This window comes from Euleptes europaea, chromosome 18 (genome assembly GCF_029931775.1).
Source record: "Euleptes europaea isolate rEulEur1 chromosome 18, rEulEur1.hap1, whole genome shotgun sequence".
NCBI lineage: Eukaryota > Metazoa > Chordata > Lepidosauria > Squamata > Sphaerodactylidae > Euleptes > Euleptes europaea.
Window position 1 is genome coordinate 31,576,999 of NC_079329.1, and position 21,566 is coordinate 31,598,564.

The 21,566-nt window shown below is 51.0% G+C and overlaps 1 protein-coding gene and 1 non-coding gene across 2 annotated transcripts; both read left to right on the forward strand.

Annotated features, from left to right (window-relative positions):
* The first annotated feature begins 800 nt into the window (after positions 1-800).
* On the forward strand, positions 801-21,066 carry NR1D1 (nuclear receptor subfamily 1 group D member 1). Its single transcript, XM_056863061.1, has 8 exons — positions 801-855; positions 10,322-10,669; positions 11,876-11,964; positions 12,858-13,002; positions 14,032-14,642; positions 17,545-17,730; positions 19,031-19,241; positions 20,854-21,066. Exons 1-8 carry the CDS (start codon positions 822-824, stop codon positions 21,051-21,053), a joined length of 1,824 nt encoding a protein of 607 aa, XP_056719039.1. The 5' UTR covers positions 801-821; the 3' UTR covers positions 21,054-21,066.
* On the forward strand, positions 8,352-8,420 carry TRNAS-GGA (transfer RNA serine (anticodon GGA)). Its single transcript has one exon. It is a non-coding gene; the product is annotated as a tRNA-Ser (tRNA).
* Positions 21,067-21,566: the final 500 nt, after the last annotated feature.

Here is a 21,566-nt window from a genome sequence, read left to right on the forward strand (position 1 = left end):
GAAGCGCCTAAACAGTTTTTAAAATATCTATTAACAGTCAAATACAAAAGTATTAAAACTAGTTTCTAGAACTCACTAATTAAAATAGCAAAATCCATTTTTTTGCCCGTTTAAAGCCTCAAACCTCTTTTGATCTCTCGGGGGAAGTTGCAAAGGAGGGAGGGGGGGAGCCAAAGCCCAGCCGCTCCTCGGGAACGCGCAGCCGGCCGCACAAACACGCGCCGGTGGGGTGGGGTGCAGGAGGGGGGCCTTGGGAAACTACAACTCCCAGGATGCCCCGCGGCCCAGCGGTGCGCCTAGCGCAGTGGGCTGCGGCGGCTGCGGCGGCAGAAAGTGTGTCACTGGGGCACGAGGCTCTCCCAGGGAGTCACGTGGTGGATGCTCCAGTGCCGCGTGCGGGCTTCTGCGCAGCTGCGGGCGGAGAGGGGACGGGAGCCCTGTGAGCCCTGGCAGAGCCCAACCTTGCAGGCGGAGGGAGAGGCAGCAAGCGGCGCCAGCTCCAGCCGACCCACCGGTGGGGACTCCCTTGCACGCCTGGCGCTCTTCTCGCCCCCCCCCTTTGCCTCCAGATCTCCTCCAGTTCTGGGTGCAAAACCAGCCTCTTCCCCAGCTTGCTTGCTTGCTCCCCGTGCAAGCAGCGGATCGGGTTTTTTTTGGGGGGGCTGCCCAGCCTAACTTTGGGGGTCGCGGGAGAAGACCGAGGAGGCGAGGGGAGCCCTCGGGTGCTTCCCCTGCTTCTCCTCTCCTCGCTGGAGCCCTCGACCGGCCAGCCCCGGCGGGCAGAGTCGCTGGACGTGAATGACAGCTGTCAGCTGAGCAGGATGGCCGCTGTGGACACAAATAACAACGCCCCAGGTAAGCCCCTGCCCGGAGAGAGCCCCCCCCCGAGTCTCGCCTGGGGCAGGAGCGGAGCCTCGCTTCGCCTTCCCGGCTCTGCATTAGCCCTTCTGCTCCGGCGCCGCACTTGTCCTCCGTCCCTTTCTCGGGGCATTTGAGGACCTTCCTCTCCGTACTTTTGCACCGGTGCGCACCTCTCGGCCCGTCCGCTGCCTACTGCTGGCGGGTGTGTGCGTGGGGGGTGGTCTGCTGGAGGAAAGGGGGGGCCAGACGTCCCGGCCCCAACACCCTCAGCGCGGCTGGGGGACTTCTTGCAAACCTTGTCCTAGACCCGGGGTGGGGGAGGGGGGCTTGCAATTGGGAAGGGAAGCGGCCACGATTTCTCCCCCTCCCCTGGGACCTCTTCCGCCCCGAATCCTATTAAGGTTATAAAGGTGGATTTCCTGTCTTGGGGGGGGGAGGGAGCTGCGGGCAGCGTGCCCTGGGTGTCAGTTTCAGGCAAGGAGGTCACTCTTCTCTCCCTCCAGGGCGAGGGAGGGGAGTCAAGTCCTATATCAGCAGCCGACGCCCTGCCGTTGAGGGGTGACGGCGAAGGACAGTCATATGGGGGTGGGCGCTGTGATCATTGGGATTCGCACTTTCAACCAGGGGGCTTCTCTGCAAGAGTTTTAAAATAACTCTTTTAAAATAACTTTAAAAGAATAAAGTACTATTGCATCAGGACCACTTGCCTGGGGGTTTCTCTGCAAGAGTCTTGGGAACACGATATGGTGTGTGTGGGGGGGTCTTATTGGGATCGTGCACCCTCCAAAGTCTTGCGCCTCCAGGGATCTCGCCCCCTCTGCCTCGACTATGGGCCGAAGGGATTTCTCCCCCACCCCCGGCCATGCCACCCCCTTTGGGATCCCCCCTGTCCTGGGATTCCCCCGTCCGTCTCCTCCCAGAAAGCCCCTCACGTGTCCTGCTGCCCGGCTCGGCCACGTGCAAGGTTTGTTTTCCCTACCGGCCACGCCCCCTGCCGCCTCCCATTGGCCGTCCCCGCCTCCCATTACGTCATGGGGCTCGCCTCCCTCCCGGCGACGTCAGCGACCGGGAAGAGCGAACGTTCCGAGGCCTTCCCTTCGGGGCGGGGCTTAGGCATGGGCGCGTCCTTGACCAGGGGCGGGTTAGGGTTTGCACCAATCGGGGGCGAGGGGCGGTCCAAAGCGTGAGGGGCGGGGCCTGGGGAAAGGAGGGGGCCACGTGCGGGCGAGGCACATGGCAGAGGGAGCCTGGTTTCCTCTTTTCCAGGCGGGAGGGGGTGACAGCGAGGAGGGGGTCGGACAAAGTAGGTCAAGTCCCTCTAGGACCTGAGTGTCGGCTGTCAGGGGCGCTCTGCACATACCTAGAGGCATTGTGCCCGTAGGTCATTTCATTTCATTAACCTTTATTGGCATACCAAAAGACAGAGATAGAAAAACAACAACAATATACCTCCAAAGGGCAATACATATAAGTTACAGTCGGGTTAATAAAACTTTTCTTGTTCTTTAAGAACTCCTGTAAGAAATTCAGCCACGGTAGCCGTAATTTTAGGATCATGGTCACTCAAAAGAAATTTGCATTTCACTTCATTACTCCTGTATGTCTTATACTGGAGCAAAGTAGATAGCAGTTTATCCCGCAGAGTCACATAGAAGGGGCAATCTAAAAGGATGTGGTCAATTGTATCTAACAAGTTTAAACCGCATGTGCATAGGTGTTCATGTCTAGGGATCTGGAGGTATCGGCCTAAGAGCATCCTAGATGGGAATGCATTAACCCTAGCTAATAGAAAAGCGCGGCGTTGAGAAGGTATCTCTAGGTTATCTAGATACCTAGCCATTTTACCCGATCCATTATTAAGGCCTAGAGCCGCCGGAGAGCAGATGGGGGGAAGAGCTGGGTTAAAATTCTGCAATTCTACATCAAGGAGACGTTGCTTGGTGCCCGTAGGTCCTTCCCCACAAAGATCCTCTGGGGTGAACCCACGTTTCTCAATCCCAGGCAGGCCAGTTATGTTTCTCCTTTGACCCGAAAATCGGGGGTGGGACAGAAGCCTTCGCATCTAGACTCCTGTGTTGCAGGGCGGGGGTTTTCAAAACAAAAGCACTCTGCACACACTCAGAGCATTTCCCCCTCTACCCCCCCCCCAAAAAAAAACCTCTTCCTTTCTGGCGTGTCCCTTGGGAGAAGGTCATTCCGCACATGCTCCAGACGCTGTCAGTGCCAAAAATGTTGTCGCCAATTTCCTGATTCTGTTCAGGCGGACATTCTGGCTGAATGGCTTTCTCCCAAAGGACACCCCAGAGTGGATGCTTTTTTTTTTTTTTTTAGAGGAGGAGAGTCCGAAGCAGGGGATATGCCTCTGAGTGTGTGCAGAGTGGTTTTGTTTGTAAAGTATTGGGCCTAGCTAACAAAAAGAAAATTCAGGGTCTCTGGAAGAGAAAGATGTAAGGACAAAGTCTCTGAATATATCGGTGTTAAAATTCAGATGGGCGTAGCTATGCTAGCTGGTAGCAGCAAAATAAAGGAGTGACAAAGATTAAAATTGGTTCCAGCATAAACTGCAGTAAAAGGGAACATTTTGTTAAGTGTTAAGGTGTCACGGGACTCCTGTTTTGTCTTAAGTGCCTCCCCAGAATGGAACCATAAAGTGTCTTGTATAGAAAATAATGAAGGAAAATATTTTTAAAAATCCTTATTGGTGCAACAGTTATTTTGAAAATTCTGGAAGCAAGTTTTCCCTTTATGCTGGACTTTTGAGGCTCAGGAAGAATGCTGTATGATCCAAAAGCTTACATGCTGCATTTTAAAGACTAGCCAACCCAAATACACGTATATTTGGCTTTTCTTATCCATGGATTTATAATTATGAACTTACATATCTGAGCTAACATTTTTCTGTTAAGGGATATGTATTTTATATTGCTAATGCTGAAGTGGAAGAAATAAAATAACATTGAACGACAACTGCTTGAGAGGCATTTGTCTATTCCAAGGGCAGTATGAAATTTGGAGCAGATGTTACATTGAGAGCTCTGGGGAGGCAGAAATATCCAGGAGTTGAGACAGATGAGGACAAAGTCCTCAGTGGTGGGGTAGTTCAGTTGCTGTGATCTGGGACAGGAGGTTTCTGGGGCAGGTCCCCCACATAAAGGCATGGGTAGGTCTTTATAAGCTGTGTGGGTTGAACGTTGCGCATGTTGCACTGTCCAGTGCTAAGTCGGTTCTGCTTTTCTGAGTTCAGCATGGCTCACTTGGAACATAGGTCAGGCTGCAACCTTTGTGGGGGGGTACTGTTCTTTGATCCCTTGGGACTGGATTTCTCTCCTGAGCATAGTTTGTGTCACCTTGGGGGTCAGACCTGGCTGTAGGTTAGGAAGGATAAGATCTGTAGTACTTATTTTCTTCATTTATACCTCACCTTTCTTCCCAATGGGGGTCTGAAGCAGCTTACATCTGTCTCCTCTCCTCCATTTGATTATCACAACAACCCTGTGAGGCAGGTTAGGCTGAGAGTCACCCAGCAAATTTCCGAGGCAGAGTGGGGGATTGAACCCAGGCTTCCTGGATCCTAGCCTGACACTCTAACCAGTACACCAGCTTTCAAAATGTCGATTCAGGGGTCTGCTTGATGGAGACACTTTTTCCTCCTGCTGATTTGATTATTTCTGCAAAAAAAGTTGCATGAACATGTAGAATGTTGTGGGGTCATTTGTGCTCTTTAGTGGGGGTGGGGGCTCCAGGTTGGGAACTGCTGTCTTTCTCCTAACCTTCCCGCCTCTGCTTTATTGAGCTCAACCCCCCTGTCCCTTCTGACCCTGCCCCCCCAACTGCATCACAGTGAGATTTGAGCGTGGGGGATTATTTGCCTTATGCAACGTCCAGGGCCGCTTTCGCTGGTAGCCTTTGCCGTGTCCGCCTGCCTCCTCTGTGGGCTGAGCAGCCAAGCAGCATGTAGCTCTGACAAAGGCCACGTGTGGTTTGGGATTCTACGCGTGAGTCCAGCAGCCCTTGCGTCCTCGTCTCTAGGAGATGATACAGATGGCCAAAGGATGGGAGCAACACACCTTTGCCTTCTCCACACCCCTTTGGAAGATCTCCAACTTGGTCTGCACACGCTTCCACCTGCTCTGGTGCCCTCTCATGACCTGAGTTGACTTTCTATGACCTATTTGAGCCGATCGCCTTCCCGGCGCATTCCACATTTAATTACCCATCTAACTTTGGAGATTCCAGGCTGGGAAGGAGACTCAATTGCACAGATCCTCCTCTACTGGGATTCCCTGGGTGCCATCCTTTGCACCCAGCCTGTCTCGATTTCCAAACCCCTGCTTCACTGCCGCCAAGAGGAGAGCGAGAGAAAATTGCCGTGTTGCAAAGTGGTTATTCAGGGGAAGCCAGCAGCCCTGTGGGAAGCAAAACTAAAGCCTTCGGTGCCAAAGGGATTACTAACATGGTCACGTGTGAGGGCCACGTTCGGAGGCCAGATGGGAACAATCACACCTCCCTGAACAAGCCAGGGACTTGGCCGGCCCCCAGCCCTCTGTGGCCCAGGAGGTTCTTAGCTCAAACCGAGGAGTCTGCTTGCCCCCGTGAATTCCTTGGGTTGCTCTCCGTTGGTCACGTGGGAGAAAAGGCAGTGTGCCCTGGATGGGAACAAGATCGATGCACAGTTGCACGATGTATGTTGTGTCGAAATGTACAGGTGCTGCCCTCTCCCAGGAGGGATTGTGGCTCAGTGGTAGAGCATCTGCTTGGCATGCGGAAGGTCCTAGGTTCAATCCCCGGCTTCTTCAATTAAAGGGACTACTAGGCAAGTAGGTGATGTGAAAGACCTCTGCCTGAAACCCTGGAGAGCCGCTGCCGGTCTGAGTAGACAATACTGATTTTGATGGACCTTGATGGTCTGATTCAGTATAAGACAGCTTCATGTGTTTCCACCAGTACACACTGGTGTCCGAATAGTGTGGCGTTAGAGTGAGGTTTATATATTCAGTGCATTTTGCTTCTCCCCTTCCTCCGGGGAGCTCACGGCCGAGTAAACATCTCCTCTGCTTCGTTTGGTCCTCCCAACAACCCTGTTTGGTAGCCTAGGCTGAGAATGATTGGCTCAGGGCTGTGCAGTAAGTTTCATGGCGAGGGGGTATTTGAAGCTGGGTCTCCCTGGTCCTAGTCCAACTCACTGCACCATTTTGGCTCCTGACATGCTTTGTCTTGTTCGCTGGAGACGCTTCTGTGACCGCAGGGATGTCCGAGAGCCTCGCTTTGCAAGAGATCAGACGGCGTTAGAGGTGGGCCCTGGGTGCAGCGTCCTTGTGCGTCGACTGCCTTCAATCCCCACCGTCTCCAAAGGGAAGGGTCAGGTGGAAATGCCATTTATGTTATATCCGGCCCTCTAAAGAATTGAATTCGACACCCCTGCTCTAGATTCACTTGATCTTTGATGGAACCGTAAGACTTGCTGTGTGCAGAAGAATGGTTTTGATCACAGGGTTGTGGGTTTATGGGTAGCACATCTCTCATCCAATCTGTGTGTCCAGCTGACTACCTTTAAAATCCCTTCACCTTCATCCCCCAGCATAGGATCTAGAAGGTGGAGATTCCCCTGGTTTTCCTTATTCAACGCTGTTGACGTTCCCGTGCACTGAGCCCTAAGAAAGAACTACTGCATGCGTAGGCCACCACGCTGTAGTATGATGTGCAAATTGGAAAGCCGACTGAGTAGGGGCTCTGGGTAACTGCTGAACTGAGAATGGGGAGGGAGGAGCGGAGCTTGTTCCAAACCCAAGGAAGGAGAAGCAGTCAGGTAGTAGGACCGAGATGGAACTGAGAGAGACCAGCTCTATTTTTTTCTGTGTGGGAGGTGGGGCTGAGAGTGTGTGTCTGGCCCACGGTCATCCAGCAAGCTTCCGTGGCAAAATGGGGATTCGAACCTAGGTTTCCCAAATTCTAATCTTGCCACTACACAATTTAGGAAGGATAAAAAGCACGTTAAAAACGTAGTTCAAATGCAAAGTGTAAGCACTTTACCTATATTTTTTACCCCTGAGTTGCATATTAATGTTTTATTCTGTCCCACACCCTTCTGATGTGTGTCTCCAGATTTTTCTTTCTCCCTGTTTGCTCCCTCTGCCTGTCTTCGTTTCTTTCCCACGGTTCAATTGCACCACCGTATTTTCTACAACTTAATGGGTTGCGGTGATGATACTTATTGTACAACTATGGCCCAATGGATAATAGCATAAGTGGCTCTCCTGTTTTATTCTCACGACAACCCTGTGAGGTCAGTTAGGCTGAGAGAGAACGTGGCTGGCTCAAAATCACCCAGTGAGTTCTCATGGCAAGAAGAAGAAGAGTTGGTTTTTATATGCCGATTTTCTCTACCTTTTAAGGAGAATCTGACAGGTTTACAATCTCCTTCCCTTGCTGTCCCCACAACAGACACCTTGTGAGGTAGGTGAGGCTGAGAAAGTTCAGAGAGAACTGTGACTGGCCCAAGGACACCCAGCAGGCTTTCTTTCTTCCTTCCTTCCTTCCTTCCTTCCTTCCTTCCTTCCTTCCTTCCTTCCTTCCTTCCTTTCTTGATAAAATCTTTATTATTTTTCCAGAATTATTAATCACATAGTTTAACAATTGACATAAACAATAAAAAGTAAAAACAAATAGGAAACATTGTTAAAGATATTTGTGTATAATCAAAGAAATATTGACTTCCCCTACACCTCCCTCCATCTTGTGATAAATTAGTAATCTCTTTTGCATAAAATTCTAGTCCTGATATTGTTGCTAATATTTATTAATAGTTAGTACTATCATATAAAAGAAAGAAAAAAGGGGAAAGAAAATAAAAGAAAAAAGAAGAAGTAAAATAGTGAATCTCACTAATAAGAAATGGATTAGTATAGTAGAAAACATTTAATTACTTCCATTAAAAATTAATTATTTTGTAAGTCCTCCATTTCTCCCTAACACTCATTTAGCCACACTGGCTCTTTCAAGTGGGGATTCGAACCCAGTCCTCCCCAGTCCTCGTCCAGCGTTCCAACTGCTACACCTCCTGCGTTGTCTCGACTGCTGGGAATGCCCGCAGGAATGCCGGGCAGCCTCCGGCTCGCGATTGTACCGACACGTGGTCCTCCTCTGTCCATTACCTGCTGAGCGAGCGGCGCCTGGGCCTTAGGCAAGGAGGGTCCCCAGGGGCAGGAGCCAGCCAATGGCAATACAAGCCCCTGAGGAGTGGCCAAGGTTCAGGGGAGGGGCCGTGGCTCAGTGGTAGAACATCTGCTTGGAACGCAGATGGTCCCAGGTTCAATCCCCAGCATCTCTAGTTAAAGGCACTAGGCAAGTAGGTGATGTGAAAGACCCCTGGCTGAGACCCTGGAGAGCCGCTGCCGGTCAGAGTAGACAATATTGACTTGGATGGACCGAGGGTCTGATTCAGTATAAGGCAGCTTCATGTGTTCATGTATTCTTAACCATTTAGGAGAGGGGCCGTGGCTCAGTGGCAGAGCATCTGCTTGGAACGCAGAAGGTCCCAGGTTCAATCCCTGGCATCTCCAGTTAAAGGGACCAGGCAGGTAGGCGATGTGAAAGACCTCAGCCTGAGACCCTGGAGAGCCGCTGCCGGCTTCGATGGACCGAGGGTCTGATTCAGTAGAAGGCAGCCTTCATGCGTTCATGTGTTCTTGCTTGTGACGGGCTTGGCTGGGCATGGAGCGTGGCTCTGACACGTGACTTTGTTTATAATCCCTTTGGCAAGGGCTGCTTTGTTTTCGCTCGAGGCCTCGCCTGCTGCGCTGGCCCCTTGGCAGATGGCCCGGTTACAAAGTCTAGAGCCTTTTTTTAAATAAAAAAAAAATCTCCCGGATGAGCTACACCAGCCGGCCCCAGCTAAACCAGCCCGGCCGCCGCCTTGATTTCCCAAGGTGCGACCATTTCTTTGGCTTCCGTCCACTTTTCAACGATCTCTCCGCCGGACGTCTCCCTCGCTTGCTCCCTTGAGGGTTTTTCCGCATTTGACCTCCTTCCCTGGCCTGGAGTTGTAGGTCAGCGGTTGAGAGGAGAAAGAGAGGAAGAGGAGAAATTTGGCAGGGTGCGTCCCCTGAGCTTGCAACCGCTGTCAAGAAAATGCAATTCGATGTTGCAGAGCTGGATCCAGCCACCTGGTTGATTTGTTTTCTGCAGCTTTGCTCACAAGTAGGCGTCATAATAATCCCTGATTTGGAAGGGTTGGGTGTTCGCACAAGCAGCCATCTCTGGAGCACAAGAAATGGACACGGTGGGGTGTCTTTTTTTTTTTTTTTGGATCTGTCTTTTTGGATCTGTAATGTCTTTTTTTTTTTTTGGATCTGCTTAAAGCAGAGGCAAGCGATTGCTTAGTATGCGGTTATCTGCCGGGTGAGCTGAGAGAATCTTCCTAGACAGAGGCAGTATATCTTTAAACACGAAATGCAGGGGCCAAGAATGAGGGTTAGAAACCCCTTTTTGTGAAGCTAAAACATAGTGTGACCCAGACCCTTGTCCCGATCTAGCAAGGCACTTCTTCCGTTCGTACCGGATGTCACGTATCCGTGCATGATTCAGTGGTTCCATTTTCTGCCTAAGGTCTGACTCTTCGGGTCAGAGGGAGGCTTTTTTCTCTAAGTCGGTTGGCTCTTCAAGGTCGGTCTTTGCCGAGCCCGAAGGCCTGTGGTTTGTCTCGCCTCCTTGAGTCAGAGTTCGGCTGCTTGCTTTTCAAACCTTTCTTGTGCCATGCATGCTCTCTTGCTAGCAGCGGAGAAAAAGTTTCTACCCTAGTTCTGGTACAGCTCCTAGCGTATAAATAATAATATTACCTTTCCCTGCTTCATGATACCTGTTTGTGACGGGACAACCAGAAATGTATATAGAGCTATAGTCTACAAAATTTATATCGGCCTTTCAGCCTTTAACAAGCGCCACTAAGGCAGCTAGCAGTATAAAATGTACATGATAGAATACATTATAAAACCATAAACATCAACTCCTCTCCCCTATTTATAGAGTGACCTTATGATATCTGCTGTTTGGTTTGGTTTTGCACAATGGGTTTGGTGAGTCTGGACTGTGCACTTTGCGGGGGTGGGTGGGGGTCTGGGGACAACCGGTGAGCAACCCACCCAGAGTTTGGCTGCTCCACAGTTTTTGGTTTTTTCCCCCTCCAATCCTGCCTGGCTTCTGTGGCATCCTGATTAATAAAGTTTGCTCCTCTTTTTTTAATTTTAAAATGTCACTTTAGGATGCAATGGTGTTTTCGCGATTTCATCCGTGTCACTGGGGACTAGAACCCTTGCTTTAAGACAGAGGAGGTTTCCAGGATTCTACGAGGGTCTTTTCAGCTTCTTCCAGTTGACTACCACATGCAGGCAGTAGCTGACTATGATGAACCAGTAGCTCTGCGGGCAAGTTGGATTCCCAAACCCCTCTCTTTCTCTCTCCGCAGGGGGGGTGATCAGCTACATCGGCTCTAACGGGTCTTCCCCGAGTCGAACGAGTCCCGTCTCTCTGTGCGGCAGCGATAGCTCCAGCAGCAGTTGCCAGCTCTCCCAACCCGCCTTCCCCAGTTACTTCCCTCCCTCGCCCACTGGATCTCTGGTGCAGGATGCCGGACGTCTGTACGGGGGTAGCTCTGCCGGTCTGCGTGAGGACGCCTCTCCTTCCTCTTCATCCTCCTCCTCCTCCTCCAGTTCCTCGTCCTACAGCTCTGGAGGCTCGCCGGTGGGGCTGCAGGTAGCCATGGATGACGGGAGGCGGGTCTCCCCTACCAAAAGCACCAGCAGCAGTATTACAAGTGAGTGATGGGGGACCAGACGGCACCACAGTTTTGGTGGGGGGCTCTGATAGCAGGGGGATGGCGAGGTGGGTACCTGCTGGCAGCACTGGGGGTTGCAGTGAGATTCACGGCCCCAGCTTTGATTGCCAAATTTGGGTTGGAAAATACCTGGAGATTTGGGGGGGGGTGGAGCTTGGGGAGGGCAGGGTTTGGGGAGGGAGAGACCTCAGCAGGTACAGCGCCATAGAATCCACCCTCCAAAGCAGCCATTTTCTCCAGGGGGACTGATTTCTGTAGTCTGGAGATCAGTTGCGATAGCAAGAGAGCTTCCGTCCCCACCTGGAAGTTGGCAATGCTATAACACCAACTGCAGCTTTCCCCCCTTACTTATTCATACTCCACAAATCAAATCAGAGCGATAACATTCAAAACGTATTCAAAATGGTAAAAATATTTAACGGCGTTTAAATAAAACTGGGCTTGAAAAGGCCTTCTGATGCCATAATTTTGCCCAGAATTCACTGGCTGCAGACTGTAGCCCAGCATGCCCAGCACTCGTTCATACCAAAATCGTTTACCAAACTACGATCCTCTCTAATAAATACTTAAAAGTTCTCTGGAGGCCATACACTTACGTGACAACTCGATGTCAAACTTTATCGCTTTATTAACCCAACATTCGGCACTGCAGGTCAAACCCCGAAACAAATAATCCAAATGCTTGGTTTGATAGTGACTGCCAGGGTCTGAAATCCAATTTCTGTGCCATCTACCATCAATACCAAAGCTCAAATGCAACCTCTTTACCAGCTGAATACATTAAAGCAAAGAACCAGCTCCAAAATGTAATTAAAATTAAGAAAAATAACCTTAGGTAAAAAAAAAAGGGAGACATTTTTAGCAGATGTTGGAAGGCCTGCAGCCAGGGGCTAAATGTAAATTCACAGGGCAAGGAGTTCCAAAGGTTAGAGGCAACTGCCGAGAAAGCCCACAATCGGGTCCTCACGAAACATAATTCCGTAAATTAGTTCCAGCAGCAGAGCCCGTTTTATCTTTACACGGTTGCAGCTCTTCCCTGCTTCTTTCAAGCTGGTTGTTTTCCTCTATCGGTTTCCAAGCTTGCTGTTTGGAGAAGGCCGGCAATACCCGGGGGCGGGGCGGGGGGAGTCCAGTCTTTGGCCAGGAAGTCTCCTAACTCTCCTCTTCTTCCCCCCCTCCTCTCAGAGCTGAATGGGATGGTCCTTCTGTGTAAAGTGTGTGGAGACGTTGCCTCCGGATTCCACTACGGTGTCCACGCCTGCGAAGGCTGTAAGGTGAGCAGCTTAGGGGCCGTGGGTGAGCCGTGCGACACGTTTGTAAGCACCCTCTCTTCCAACGCTAAATCACACAGGGTCCAGTCTGCCCAGATGTTCCCGAGCGCTAGCCTCATTTCAGCGGATGGGAGCCACCCCCAAAAAGGCCACGCTCCGTCCCCTCTTGCTTCCGCGAGGCTCGGAGAGGAGAAGCATCTAGGCCGACTGGGTGCCCTGTGGGTCAGCACTGTCCTGTTCTGCTACTTCCTTATCGCCAAGTCGGCTGAACTGATAGGGATGTATTTTGATTTCTTTACCCTGCTTTTCACCCTAATGGGGACCCAAAGTGCCTCACAATGTCATTCTCCTCTCCTCCCATGTTATAGTCACAATGACCCTGTGGGGTAGGTTATGGGTGAGAGAAAGTGAGTCACTGATTCAAGGCGCAAGGGGGAGGGTTCCGTGCTGTGAGAGCCACATGAACACATAAAGCAGCCTTATACGGAATCAGACCCTTGGTTCATCAAAGTCCATATTGTCTAGTCAGACCGGCTGTGGCTCTCCAGGGTCTCAGGCAGGGGCCTTTCACATCACCTACTTGCCTAGTCCCTTTGAGATGTCGGGGATTGAACCTGGGACTTTCTGCACGCCAAGCAGATGCTCTACCACTGAGCCACACAAGTCGGCATGATCGGCCCCTTTGATTGGCAGGCAGTATGTGGCCTCTGGATTGGCTACTAGGAGCTGAGCCTTTGCCCCTGACTGGTCAGCGATGCCGTATATTTTGCAAGCCCTTCTTCCGGTTCTGGCTTGCAGGCTTTGGCTCACGATCTCAGGATTGGGAGGCCGGCGCTCTGGATGTCTAGGTGTCTAGGCCAGGTCTTGACAAGGCTCCTCTCTTCTCCCCACCTCAGGGTTTCTTCCGGCGCAGCATTCAGCAGAACATCCAGTACAAAAAGTGCCTGAAGAACGAGACCTGCAACATTGTCCGCATCAACCGGAACCGTTGCCAACAGTGCCGCTTCAAGAAGTGTCTGGCGGTCGGCATGTCCCGCGATGGTGAGTTCCTGCCATGCCCCCAAAAGCAAGAGGTTGGAAGGCTTTGGGAGGTGGGGCTGGGGGCGGAGATAAGAAACCATTGTCCCTCCTCCAGCAGCACGACTACATGAGTTACCAGGATCGTGCCTTGCGAGAGGTAAAAGTGGTAGTAGAATGGCAGCAGATCCTTTGCAGTGTGTTAGGATTTTTACACACATCTCCTACTCCCGATTCGGCAAGCATTCCCCCGTCTCCCTTTCACTGTTTGTTAGCTCAGGGCGCACGCTCGTTCCACCAGCAATGGGGTGGTGGTGGAAAGTGCCGTCGAGTCACAACTGGCTTACGGCAACCCTGTCGGGTTTGCAAGGCAAGAGGAAAGCAGAGGTGGTTTGCCATCGCCTGCTTCCACGTCACAACCCTGGACTTCCTTGGGGGTCTCCGATCCAAGTACTAACCAGGGCCGACCCTGCTTAGCTTGCGAGATCTAACAAGATCAGGCTAGCCTGGGCCATCCAGGTCAGGGCAACTTACATGACATAATTTCCCTGGACCTGGTTCTTTAGCAGTCCTAGGCTTCCGTCCAGCAGTCATACCTGAACAGTTGTAAGGCCCCTAAATCTCTCCCCCTCCAGGTTTGCAGAACACTGAAATGACCTTACTTCTCCATACCCTTTGTCCGGTAATGTTTCTTTACCGCAAGTCAAACAAAACATTACTGACAAATGGCTGTGTGTGTGGAAACAATAGGGACCCAAAGGAATTTATTACATTTTTGCTCTCCCTTCATGTTATACTCATAACAACCACCCTGTGAGGTAGGTTAGTCTGAGAGTATGTGACTTGCTCAAGGTCACTCAGCGAGCTTCCATGGCAGAGTGGGGATTTGAACCTGGGTCTCCCAGATCCTAGTCCAGCGCTCTTAACTGTTGTGGAGGACTCTTTGCGGCTTGTCAAGTTCATGTCCAAAGAGACTCTCGTGTTAGGCATGGGCGGGGTCATTGCAGTTCTGCCACTTCATGCATTCTCCTGCCTTCTCTCTCCCCTCTCCAGCCGTCCGTTTTGGGCGCATCCCGAAGCGCGAGAAGCAACGGATGCTGGCCGAGATGCAGAGCGCCATGAACAACATGGCCAACAACCAGCTGAGCGCGCAGAGCCCGCCCGAGAGCTTGCCGACGGGACACCCACAGCCGGCAAACCCCTTGCTGTGCCGCCAGCCCCAGCTGGCCCCCCGTTCCCCGCCGCCCCATGCGGCTTCACCCCCTCAGCCATCCCCTTGCTTCTCCCAGTTCTCTCAGCAGCTGACGCCCCCCCGCTCCCCAAGCCCTGGCGACGTCATGGAAGACGTCATCTCGCAAGTGGCCAAGGCTCACAAGGAGATCTTTGTTTATGCCCACGATAAACTGGCCACCGGGCCCCTTCCGCCCGTGGCAAGTGAGAATTCTCTCGGTTGGGAGAACACCTGGCTGACCAACGGCTATCGCGGCAACGGGGTTTGTCCTCAGAATGACAACTGGAATGCCGGCTCCCCTCCCAGTAACACCTGTCACCAGAATAACATCAACGGGCATCGGTTCTGCCCTTCCGGCTATCCCTCGCTGGAGACGGACCCCTCCACCAGACAGGGCTGCCCCCGGCAAGGGGAACCCAGAGACGTACTCTTAGTAAGTATCACATCCTTACAACACTGCTGACCTCTGTCAGGCTTCACCAGTTATGTATAATTGCCTGGGGATGGATTCTGTGGATCTTTCCACAGAAGAGCCAGCGTGGTGTAGTGGTTTGGAGCGATGGAGTCTGATCTGGAGAACCAGGTTTGATTCCCCACTCCTCCACACGAGCAGCAGAGGCTAATCTGGTGAACTGGATTTGTTTCCACACTCGTACACATGAAGCCAGCTGGATGACCTTGGGCTAGTCACACTCTCTCAGCCCCACCTACCTCACAGGTTTGAGTCTCCCTTAAGTGGTAGAGAAAGTCGACATATAAAAACCAACTCTTCTTCTTTCCTGTTAATTCTTTTTCCTGGCACCAGGTTTCTTTTGAGCCTTGGGCATCAGGCTGGGCTTTCTTCCTTGCTCAGTAGAGTGGTAGAATGTTGTTCCCGACCTGGTTTGCCGCCTACCAACATATAGACAGAATTCAAACCAGGGGCCTTCCTGATGTGATCTCGGCATTAGCAACCAAATGTCTGTTTTGGAGAGAGTTATTTTTCTTCAGCACTCCCCCAACCATATATGTATCGAAACACTGAGACTCTGAGAGGTACATAATGTACCTAGGATAGGACAGCTCCTTTTATATATTTTCAAAGAGGTAATTATGCTGGACCTGACTTGGATAGCCCAGGCTTGGAAGCTAAGTAGGATCAACTTTGGTTAGTACTTGGATGGGAGACCACCAAGGAATCCCAGGGTTGCTATACAGAGCCAGGCAATGGCAAACCATCTCTGTTAGTCTCTTGCCCTGACCTGGATAGCCCAGGCTAGCTTGATCTCATCAGATCTTGGAAGCTAAGTAGGGTCGGCCTTGGTTAGTATTTGGATGGGAGACCTCCTAGGAATCCCAGGGTCGCTATGCAGAGGCAGGCAATTGCAAACCACCTCTGAATGTCTCTAGCCTTGAAAACCCCTGTGGGGTAGCCATAGGTCAGCTGCAACTTGACAGCACTTTATACACACACAGCTAGGTTGGCATGCAGAAGGTCCCAGGTTCAATCCCTGGTTCAATCCCTGGCATCTCCAGTTAAAGGGACCAGGCAAGTAGGTGATGTGAAAGACCTCTGCCTGAGACCCTGGAGAGCAGCTGTCAGTCTGAGTAGACAATACTGACTTTGATGGACCGAGGGTCTGATTCAGTATAAGGCAGCTTCATGTGTTCATGTTCATGGGTCTCTTGCAGCATAAATAAAACAGGAGTCTCAAGGCATCTTGAACTTATATATATTTAAATGTGTATATTTCACAAACTAAACACATTTCACAGCCCTTTGACGCTAGTCTTCATTTTTTCTTCTTCGTATACATATCTGTGCCCTGACCTGGATGGGCCAGGCTAGCCCAATCTCACCAGATCTCAGAAGCTATGCAGGCCCTGATTAATATTTGGATGGGAGACCACCAAGGAAGCGACGCAGAGGAAGGCAATGACAAACCACCTCTGAATGTCTCTTGTCTTGAAAACCCTACTGGGTTGCCGTAAGTCAGCTGCGACTTGACGGCACTTTTACACACACTGATACATATCTGCCCAGGGAGGATCCACCACATTTATTTGACAAAGTGAGGGACAAAAAGATTCTGCTGGAATAACATCTTGTTGATGCCAGAAGACTTCTGTTTATATATTTTGTGTGTCTTCCTTTCTTTGACCCGTATAATTATGGTTTTGACTCTTCCATTCGTTTTTGTTTGTATTTTTTGTCCTGACTGTTTTTAATCTCATATGCTGGCTCCAGTGGGGGGGAAATGGAATCATACTGGAATGATTTGACGGAGTAGAAAATTCTTGCTTCTCACGCCAAGTTGCTACAGGAGGGGGAAATAGCCAGAAAAAAATGAGCTGCAGGGCGATAGACTTACATGGATAGTCTTACATGATGAGCCTGATCTGTTCATGTGGCTTCAAAGGAACGGTGGTGAAAAGTGGAGGGTGCTAGGAGCTGGGAGGAGCCAGATTGTGCCAATGCAAAAGAGGGTGTGCACATTCAACATATGCGCAGACCCCCCCCCCCCCTGCAGCTTTACTGGTGCTGCTCTGTGCAAAGGCTCAAATTTATTTAAAAAACTCCCAAAACAGCATCAGTTGAGGGGGAGTCAAAACTGTTTAAAGTAACATTTGAACTTAATGGGCAAGGAGGGAAGTGTTTGGTGTTGGGCACAACCTGGGTGGGAAAGTCCCTTATTAGCCAGAAAGGGGTCAAAAACGTGTTTCAAGCGTTGAATCCAATTGGGGAGGGGCTGTGGATCAGTGGTAGAACATCTGCTTGGCATTGCAGAAGGTCCCAGGTTCAATCCCCGGCATCTCCAGTTAAAGGGTCTAGGCAAGTTGGTGATGTGAAAAGTTCTCTGTCCAAAACCCTGGAGAGCTGCTGCCGGTCTGAGTAGACAATACTGACTTTGATGGACTGAGGGTCTGGTTCAGTATAAGGCAGCTTCATCTGTTCATGTGAGGTCCCACTTTGTAACCAGGCTCATCCACGGGCCATTTTTTCAGGCTGAATGGCACCATAGAGCACAGATAGGTTATGAAGCGGGGTCCAACACTGGCACTTCTGAAGAGGTGTCTGATGGAGGGCAGCTTTGGCAAAATAACTGAGCGGGAGAGCACCCTACACTTCCCAAGACTGGAAAAAACAAAAGACAATAAAAATGGGGTTTAGAGAAGTGGCAAACATGTGAAATGGGAAAATCCGCTTGTGAACAATTGCTAAAGGGGATCGACAGTGGCTTATTCAGCATGTGTAAGCCTGCCCGCAACGGAGCAGATTTGCTCTAGCTCCAGGGGCTTTGATTCCATCTCTTGGTTCGGCAACTAACGGGGCTCAATATTTCCTCTCCCAACAGGCGTGCCCTATGAACTGTCACCCCCACGGTCGCAGTGGCCGCACGGTGCAGGAGATTTGGGAGGATTTCTCACTGAGCTTCACCCCTGCTGTCCGAGAGGTTGTGGAGTTTGCCAAGCACATCCCAGGTTTCCAGGAGCTTTCCCAGCATGACCAGGTCTCCCTCCTGAAAGCCGGCACGTTTGAGGTAGGAGGATTTCCCCATGCCTGTGGCTTCCTTGCTCTTGTTCTTTCCTAGGCAGGACCTGCCAGTGTTTTGGGAAGGGGTGTGTAAGGATGGGGGAGAGAATCTTAAAAAAAAACCTTCTCTAAATATTGGTTTATTGTCTGAAATAGGAGGGAAAATAGAAGAGTTTTTGTAAAAAAAATTCCCAAACTCTGCCTACATCTTTTGTTGTGTCAGAATTTCCCCCCACAACCTAATAAGCATGCATTTAAAGACTGATCTGCTGTCATCTCTTTGAAATGCGAGCTTGTTAGGAATAATTAGAGGTCTGAATCAGCTTTCGGCAGGCTGGCTGGATCTTAGTCACACCCAAAGCACGGGCAACAGAGAACAACATTCTTGACAAACAACTCTGTTGGTTTGGGGTTCTGGAAAGAAATTGTTCTCTGCCTGATCGTGTGTGTGTGTGTGTGTGTGTGTGTGTATTCAGAAGTAATGCCACTGAGTTCTGTGCCACTCATCACCAAGGAAGGATGTATACTTAGCCTTTCTTGAATGACCAAAGATATTTTCCAAACTATCTGTTGAAAGTTAAACTGGAGACACAGGCCCTCGGTAGGTTGCCACACACTCTGTGTGCAGTCTTCAAAAAGCGATTTGCTACTAGCACATTTGAAACATGGGATTTGCACAAAAGCGCTCTTGAGAGGGTTTCGTAGGGTGAGGGGCAGCATTCAGGGGTATTCCGTGTGGTGATGTGTTACCATGAGGTTACTGTACTTTGAACATCAGGCAGTCCCACACCTAGGAGTGCAGAACCACTCTTGGAAAGGTGTTCAGGCCTGCAGCATGGTGTAGTGGTTAAGTGCGGCAGACTCTGATCTGGAGAACCGAGTTTGATTCCCCACTCCTCCACATGAAGCCTGCTGGGTGACCTTGGCCTAGTCACAGTTCTGTCCAAACTCTCAGCCCCACCTGCCTCACAAGGTGTTGTGGGGAGGGGGAAGGTGATTGTAAGCCGCTTTGAGACTCCTTAAAGGTAGAGAAAAGTGGGGCATAAAAGTCTAAGTAGGCAATACTGACTTTGATGGACCAAGGGTCTAACTCAGTGTAAGGCAGCTTCATGTATTCTAATAGGGATAGTTTTTGCAAAAAGAACTAGAATGCGTGCTCACTTTTTTCAAAACACGGTGGTGCTTATGACTTACTTGGGTCGGCGGGAGAACCGTCTGTGCCCGGAAATCAGATTTAGAAAGCCTTTGACTGGCGTTCCTGGACGCAGCCCTTCCCGCGGCCTCACTGCCCCCCTCTCTCCGACCAGGTGCTGATGGTTCGGTTTGCCTCCCTCTTCAACGTGAAGGAGCAGACGGTGATGTTCATGAGCCGCACCAAGTACAGCCTGGAAGAGCTGTGGGGGATGGGCATGGGGGACCTGCTGACCTCCATGTTCGAGTTCAGTGAGAAGTTGGGTGCCCTGGACCTCTCTGAAGAAGAGCTGGGCCTCTTCACGGCTGTGGTGCTGGTCTCTGCAGGTAGGCGATTGGCTAGACGCTGGGCCGTGGGGCACTGACCCCTTGTCCTGATGTTTTTGGACCTCTCTGTAGCCCTTTCGGCCCGTTCTCCCTGCTAGCTACCACAAACTGCACACATTCTGTCTCGCTGCTCCTTACGGGTTGGATCCAGCGAGCGTTCCCGTTGAAGAAAAAAGGAAGGAGGGTGACCCACTGAGCCAACAACTGTAGTTCTGGGAGAGCTCCAGGCCCCATCTGGAGGCTGGCAGCCCTAGCCACCAAATAGGCTGTGCTGGGGATTGTGGACCTGCATGGCTAAAAGCCTTGTGCCACCGCCTCTCCTGGTATGCCCTCCAGAGAACGCTACGTTCTTCAAGTAACAATCTGCTGGTGGCCCTTGGCCCAAAGAATGTACGACTGTCCTCAGCCAGGGCCTTTTTTACCCTGGGCCCTGCCTGTGGAATAGCCTCCTAAATGACATCAGGGCCCTGGGGGACCTCAAAGAGTTTTGCAGTGCCTGCAAGATGGAGCTATTCCGCCAGGCTTTATGGTTGAGGGCAGCTATGGTTTCCTATCAGCGCTGGCCTCCCTATCTCCCCCTTTAATATCTTTATCCAGTTTAATTATCAGGAGGGGGACTTACTGCCTGTAGGCTGCAAGGCATATATCACTGAGGAGCGCCATCTTATTCACTTATGCATTTTTATTCTGATTTTAGTAACTTGTTGTTTCTGGGGCTAGTTTTATTGCTGTATGATGTTTTAATGTCATAGAATCATAGAATTATAGAGTTGGAAGGGACCACCAGGGCCATCTAGTCCAACCCCCCTGCACAATGCAGGAAATTCACAACTACCTCCCCCCCACACCCCCAGTGACCCCTACTCCGGGCCCAAAAGATGTGTTTTAATTGTTCAATATGTTTCTGTTTTATTGTTAGCTGCTCTGAGCCCAGCCCTGCTAGGGAGAGAGGGATATGGGTGACGAATCAATAAACAAATGGGGGAAATTGGGCAGGATTGAGTGAAAAAGCCAGCTGGATTCAACCCTATAACTGGAACCAGAACTGCCTCATTCTCCCTTCTGCAAACCCACCTTTTCTTTGAATCCGTGGCCGTAACAGTTTAGTTCTCTGTATCAAATGAAAGGAAGTCCAATTATGTGGATCCGTATCTTTCCTTATTCCTGCCACCCTGGCCAACCCTTTTTCCCTGTGTGCTCCAGCCCCCACAGATGAAACTTAAGATTGTAAATTCCCTGGAGCAGGGAGTTGGCTTCAGTGGCCAAGTTCCTTTGTAAAATGGCACAGAGCTATTATTTGTTCATAATAATAATAATACACTGCCAGGGTGTAGAGTCCTTGAGATTGAGAAGATCAGGCTGTGGCAGGATTCAGTATCGGATGGTCCGCAGCTTTCTGAGAGGCTGGAACGGAACGTGCCTTACAAGGCTCAGGAACCGGAACTTAGATCTGGCCTCCTGCCGTCTCCCTGTGACGGACGTGCCGGGGTTGGCAGCTGACACGAGAGCTCTTGTGGTACCGGGTAGGTGGCAGCTGGCAGCCGGGACGCATATGCTGCTCACCCTTTGCTTACGTGACACTTACCGCCTGTTTTTCCCTCGTCTTGCACAGATCGTTCCGGCATAGAGAACCCGGCCTCAGTGGAGCAGCTTCAGGAGACGCTTATCCGAGCCCTGCGGGCCCTGATCCTCAAGAACCACCCCCAGGAGACGTCCCGCTTTACCAAGTTGCTGCTGAAGCTTCCTGATCTCCGCACCCTCAACAACATGCACTCTGAGAAACTGCTCTCCTTCCGCATAGATGCTCAGTAGAGGGACAAGGGGGGAGGGAAGGGGCAACTTCGGCCGCCTCCCCACCTTCCTCCGTTGCACTAACTGGACCATCGCTGGGCCTGGACCCAGCTTCCTTATTTATATTGGTGTAGCCACAGCTGCTGCCCCCCCGCCACCTGTCTGGACCGAAGCGGCGCATCGACTTTGTAAAATATATCTGTGTATATTGGAGTTGCGTGGATAGAATTGCCACTCTTCCCTGCCGCGGCACCTGCCACGCAGGAATAATATATTGAAAAGCAAACTGCCCGCTGTGCCCTCAGCCTGAGTCATCCGTCATCCGTCCCCGTTTCCCCCTTCCTCTTCTCGCTGGCTGGGTTGGAGGAAAGAAGGGGAGGGCTGCAATTAAAGACGGGGTGGTCTTCTGCTCAGCTTAGGGGGGGAGGAACCCTTGAAACTTGGTGCCAGCCAAGGGTTGGTTCAGTGTGCAAGAGATTTAGGATGCCACCGCAAAGGAAAGGTTTCCCATTGAAATCAAGGATGAGCTTGCCC